We start from the raw sequence: 6,000 nt of genomic DNA, 5'->3' as shown, positions 1-6,000 counted from the left end.
TTTCACAGAAAACATTTTATTGATGGTTGAAGACAAAATAAAACATATATAAACCCATATAGGGGTTCCCTTCCCACCCCTAATAAGGAAAATATAACACTGAAATGTTAAGTATTCAGTTAAGAACTTCTCTACTCTAGAGCTTCGATAGGTGACCTAAAACTCATGACATAGAACTCATGCTGAAGGACAACATTAAATATAAAAATTAAAGAATCCAAATATTGCTTATTGTATATACCTACCTAAAGAATTCAAAATAAATCCGTTTCTGACTTTTCACTTTTGTTTCTATACTGAAGAAACACAATGGCTTATTCTTTGGTGGAATAAGTTATTGATATTTTGATGGTCCTTTGTCCTTGTTATTACACAAAAATGAGATCAAAAATCTGGTTCAGGATGCTCAAAGATTATTGCTAAGGCACATTTTGCAATTTAAAAAGCTTGGCTGCAATGATTCATTTGTTTAGTTTATTTGCTAACAGTCAAATTAGTCATTTTCAATCTGAATTGTAAATAAAATATTAATAAAATAACAAAACATATAAACTTTCCTTAATGAGATGTAGTTAATAAAAATGGTTGGTTATAATATTTACTATAAACATGTCCAATTTCATTATTTTCTTGCTATCTATATTCTTACAGTTTACAATGTTATTGCACTTTTGTCTAAAACCTTAAAGATCTGTCTTCTAAAATCAATTTTCTAAGGCTGATTTTGTAAAAAAACTGCATTTCACATTATTAATCTCATTAGTGCAATTTTCCTATAAATAAGTACAAAACATTTGGAGGATGCATATATAATGAGTGCTTTGTTACTACAGTAGCAAATGTCAGAGTAATTACTAAAAAAAGTCTAACATTTTTGACACTTTGAAAAATCTAGTATACCATTTATCATAGTTCTCTTCATACTGTAAAAAGAAAAGTCACTACAAGTGAAAATTAAGATACCGTTGCGGAGATTATGAGGAAATTTTATTATAAATTCCTGATATATTCCACCCTTGCCTGTTCTTAGCCTAAATGTAATTTAGCACTGCAAACCATTTGTGAAAAGAAATTTATTTTAAAAGGCATAAAACTTACTAGTGTAAAAAGAAAAGAAATCTGTACCTCCAAAAGAAGTCAAAAGCACTCATTAAGTTACTTCAATAAAAATGGAACTTGGCCAGCCAAGTTACCATGCATTCCTTGAAACTGCATTAGGGCTCATGGCTTGACTGAACATCTGAAAGATCTCTTGATCCACTTAAAAGTGGCTACCAACCCAATTAATTTCTCTGGAAGAAAACTTTAATAATTATTTCAGCCTAATCCCTCTTCAAATGGACCCACTCAGATGACTCATGTTTTATTGAGTACTCAATCAATTAAAAATAAGTAGCCAATCCAAGGCAAAGTGTTATGTTGTTTGTCTAATTGTAAAATTAACATCTAAAGAATATAAGATTTGAACTGATATTGAAAAACTCAGTAACATATTTGTCTAATTTAAAAACCTACTGATGGATCAAAATATACTTTATTTTAATTATACTAGCACAGTGAGGCCCAGAAAGGCCACGGAGTTGCACACAGAATGCTCAGCACCAGCAGGGAAAGCCACCATCGGCTGGTGGGCGCCGATGCTAGCACACAAGCCCTTGCCGCATCTGTATGATCTGGAGTAAGGCCGCCTGCACATCTTCATCCATGTGACCCTTGGGAGAAAGAAGAAAGGGGAGAAATATTTTATGTCATCTTCATTTACACACAAATTCTAAAGACAAGGGCTTTATAATAGAACCTCGTTGGTTGTGATTCACCAAATGCTAAATCCTCACCATCGTGGTGATATTCTAAAGGTTTTATTGGAAAACAGAGTAGAGCTCTATCATGGAAATAAAGAAAATCAATTTAAAAGTAGTGCACACCAGTTGCTCTTAACAGCTATTATCAGAGAAGAGATGGACAAACCTCTTTCTTTTTTTTACATAATGGCTCAGATGATAGGGGTAGTGTAAGTTACAGATGAGCAAAGTAAACTACAAGGAAATTTTTTTTGCTTCTGCTGAGTTTTTTTTTTAAATTAGAAAAGTAACTTAAGAAAAATCCCCATATTTATATTTTTTACATAAATAAGATCATATATATTGTTTTGCAACTTGCCTTTTCACCTAGTTATTGCCTTAATTATTTTATTGATTGATTGGCCACACCGCGCAGCTTGTGGGATCCTAGTTCCCCAACCAGGGATCGAACCCAGGTCCACGGCAGTGAAAGCCCGAGTCTTAACCACTGGACCGCCAGGGAATTCCCTGCCTTAATTATTTTAAATTATTGTGTAATATTCCACTGTATGGATGTATCATAATTTCTTTATTCATTCTCCCAATGATGGGCACTTATGGGGTTTCCAATCTTTATGGGCAGATTCCTAGGGAAGAAGTTGCTAGGTCAAAAAAGCAGCCTCAATTTTTAAATTTTGCTAAGTACTACAAATATCCCTCTATAGAGATAATAACAATTTACACTCCCACCAGCAGGGTATAAATGCCCATTTCCCACAATGCCCTGGCCAATGCTACAGACTATCATCTTGTTTAAAATTTGCCCATCCCAGAATTGAAAAATGGTACCTCCTTGTTTATTTGCATTTCCCCCTTTACTGGTTAGGTTGAGACCTTTTGACGTGAATGTTATCCGCTTAAATTTAGAAAGAGACACTTTAAAGTTAAAAAGACAGCAAGAGGTTGATTAAATGCAAGTCAGTATGGTGGGCTTAAAACACCCCCCCTTCCCTTTTTCTTTGCTTGAGCACTTGAATGAGTTTCAGCATAACACTTCCTATTAATATAAAAAGTTTTGCTTCCAAAATCTGTTTCTATAACAGCAGGATGTTTAAATTCCAAACATTAGCCATAGTTGACTAAACTGAATTTCTTAGTTAACTTTATGACGCCAGAAGGCAAGACTATTTCAGATGCCAATTGCTTTTGTTATGTTTCATTAGGAGTCAGTGGAAAATAATTTTGAATTTCAGAAGCATACGTGAAAAAAAGTTGAAAGGCTTGTCAGTTTGCGGTCTTTCATCAAGAGTATGCTGTTCCCCCCTTGGCCAGTATCAGAGCCAAGCGAGTTCCTCACCCTCACTAACACAGATCTTCTACACTTTTCTACTGTTTTCCCTCCAAAGAACTCCCCATTCTGCTGCCCATCAATAGTCTCGAATAATTGCAATAATAATATACTTTCAAACCCCAGCTTATCGTCTATCTACTAAAAAGAAAGTAGCCAAAGATGCTTTATCATATCATTCATTCTTTTACATTGGTTTCCCCCTCATCTCCTATAGAAAAGGCAGGCTTTTTTATTTCAAGAATTTGATATTGCAAAATCTTTTCCTTTTTATTATTTAACCTAGTTTTTTCTTTTTTTTTTTTTTTTAATGATCTTCTCTGAAGCTTTCTCTCAACACCTTTTTTTTTTCAGTGTGGACACTTCAAATCCTAAACAATTTCTATTACATCTCACCTGCCATTCTAACATTGTCTCGATTGTCTTCCCCCCAGAATCTGAGAATTGTGGAGATGCTGATCACAGGGTTTCTACAGAGCATTAAGTATAAAATCCTTCATATGTTAAACATGTTTCTTAGTGTGATTTTTTTTAATAGCTTTCTCATTACACCCCCCAACGAAGGCAATTCGTAGTCTTCTGCTTCACTGAGATTAAGGCTCAACAAATAAATATTATTGATGTTCTAAGAGAACCACTTTTTTCTTAAGTTATTAAAATTCTGTGCACATTTTACTTGTCATTTTTGCACTTTTTTGGTATTCTCTACCTTTCAAAGAAACACTGCTGAGCTACCAAGAAACAATGAAGTCCTTCCCGCTCTCCTCTTTTAGCTAACAGACGTGTGGATGTCAAGGCATTATCTCCAGCTAGCAATACCATTAACGTGTGCTGCCATCACATGTTGCCAAACTGTCTATAAAATGAATGACAAGCAGATGGAGACAACACTAAATTTAAGATGTTGTGTTGCCACACAGCTTTGTAAATTTCTCTGGGAGATAATGCAAGCCATGATTAAAAGAAACAATTCTAAAATAAGTATACGGGGGTTCAACTACTTTAAACATCAATGACTTTCACATAAATTTACTGGAAAATAAAAAATTATTTTCTCTGAAACAATATCCTAGCCAAAGGAGTAGTTCTTCTTTACCTGTGCAGCACTAAGAAGGTGTGTCCGATAAATTGCAATTACTTCTTGGTGCTGTCTGTCAGCATCCTACAAGTGCGGAAAGATGGACAGATCAGAATATCAGCATTCACGTTTTCAAACACATGGAGGCTTGTGACGATGCTGTCCTCAGGCTGGATGCTTCTACACGGTAGTATTATTAAAGTGCTCCTGCTACTTCTTATAACAAACCACCTTGGAGCCACCAAATGCAAAATTCCAGTGCATAACAATAGTATACACTTTGTTAAAGAATGTGTGGGAACATTCACAGTGAAAGCAATGCACTTACCCTAAGTAACATGAAATTATTGCCTGAGTTCATATCGAATGCCATGAAATCACCCAGACACTTATCAACTTATGCTTTGGATTATTGCAAAAACTTCCCATCTCAGCCCCTGTCTCTAGACTTTATTCCTTTTCATGCTTCCAAGACTGAGGTAGCTCTTTTCTCACATCACTTTTGACTCAAAAACCTTGGGTGACACCTCATTAGATATAAGAGAGAAATCAAACTCATCAGCTTGATTCTCAACAGTCTCCACAACTTGACCTCAAATACAGCTCCCATGCCTAGCCAGGCTGAGCAGCCTTTTACTACCCCTGGGGCATGCATGCCACTTGATTCCACCTCCATGCCTTCCTTCACACTGTTTCCCTTGCCAGGGAGAGTCTCTATTTTCCTTCCACCTACCTGAACACCACCTAACTACAAGTTCCGGCCAGGTACTCCCTTCCTCTTTGAAACCAGCTCCCACCACATCAGTCGTCTTTCCTTCCTGGGAATTCATATCACTTAGAATCTGGGACCATATTCTTAGTTCTATATTTGATATTTTTTGTCTCGTTATTTTACTTTTCATGGATCTCTATCTTGCCTAACTACCCAGAACTCCTTGGGGACAGGAACTGTACACTATCCCTGACAGTACTTAGCAGAGTGCCATGAACATAATAAACATATTTCTGAATACTGAAGAGACCACCATATCCTTTCGATAAGATCCAAATCAGTAATATGTCATCATTAATCTGCAGGCCAACGGTGTCATAAAATGAACACTTTAAAAAATAACTTTCTTCTATTCAAAAACAACTCAGGACAAATTCCTATAGAATAGGAAAATATTACCCAACAATTTACATTTGATTGGGCTATGTTTTAATTTGCCCCATAGCTCATCCAATTAAAAAAGCAAACAAACAAACAATCAGTTCATATTATCCTATTTTTATGGATAAGGAAGCCAAGGGTTAAGGGGAATGTTCCATGTCACTCTCTTTTAAGTGGCAGGGCTTAGAACTGAGATCCCAACTTCAGCTTCTTAATCCAGATGCTTTCTTTTAATATATAAAGGAGATACATATCCATATAGGTATCTATATGAATATATATACACGGATGTTTTCTTTTAATATGTAAGGATATAATGTATAAAACCATAGGAATGCCTACCTTCATTCATAAGGATAAAAGACTATTAAAAGAACTTCCTTCAGTTTAGTGGACCAATATTTTAGAGAGCATGCTACAGTTGGAAAGCTATCAGATTTGGAGTCAGCAAGTCCCAGGATTAAATCCTAGCTGTATGACCCCAGGCATATTTTCATCTTTGTTTCCTTAAGAATTAAATAGGGGGGAATAAAACCTTGTAGGATTGTGAAGAAGATCAAGTTTAAAATGTATGTAAAATGTTTATGTAAAATGTTTAGTGTAGTGCCTGGTATACAGTAAGCACACAAAAAATGATATT

The 6,000-nt window shown here is 35.4% G+C and overlaps 1 protein-coding gene across 4 annotated transcripts in view; it reads right to left on the bottom strand.

Annotated features, from left to right (window-relative positions):
• The window catches only part of UACA (uveal autoantigen with coiled-coil domains and ankyrin repeats), an 86,664-nt gene continuing 80,664 nt past the window's right edge, over positions 1 to 6,000 (bottom strand). For all 4 annotated transcript variants that reach the window (XM_059912866.1, XM_059912868.1, XM_059912867.1 and 1 more), the window contains 2 exons: positions 4,226 to 4,291; positions 1 to 1,712 (listed from right to left, as the gene is read on the bottom strand). In XM_059912866.1, the coding sequence (XP_059768849.1) occupies positions 1,641 to 1,712; positions 4,226 to 4,291 (138 nt within the window). In that variant the 3' untranslated portion in view covers positions 1 to 1,640. The remainder of the gene's footprint in view (positions 1,713 to 4,225; positions 4,292 to 6,000) is intronic.

The sequence above is a fragment of the Balaenoptera ricei genome, chromosome 2, assembly GCF_028023285.1.
Source record: "Balaenoptera ricei isolate mBalRic1 chromosome 2, mBalRic1.hap2, whole genome shotgun sequence".
Taxonomy (NCBI): domain Eukaryota; kingdom Metazoa; phylum Chordata; class Mammalia; order Artiodactyla; family Balaenopteridae; genus Balaenoptera; species Balaenoptera ricei.
The sequence above is the reverse complement of the archived record's forward strand: the minus strand, read 5'-3'. Positions and strand labels throughout refer to the sequence as shown.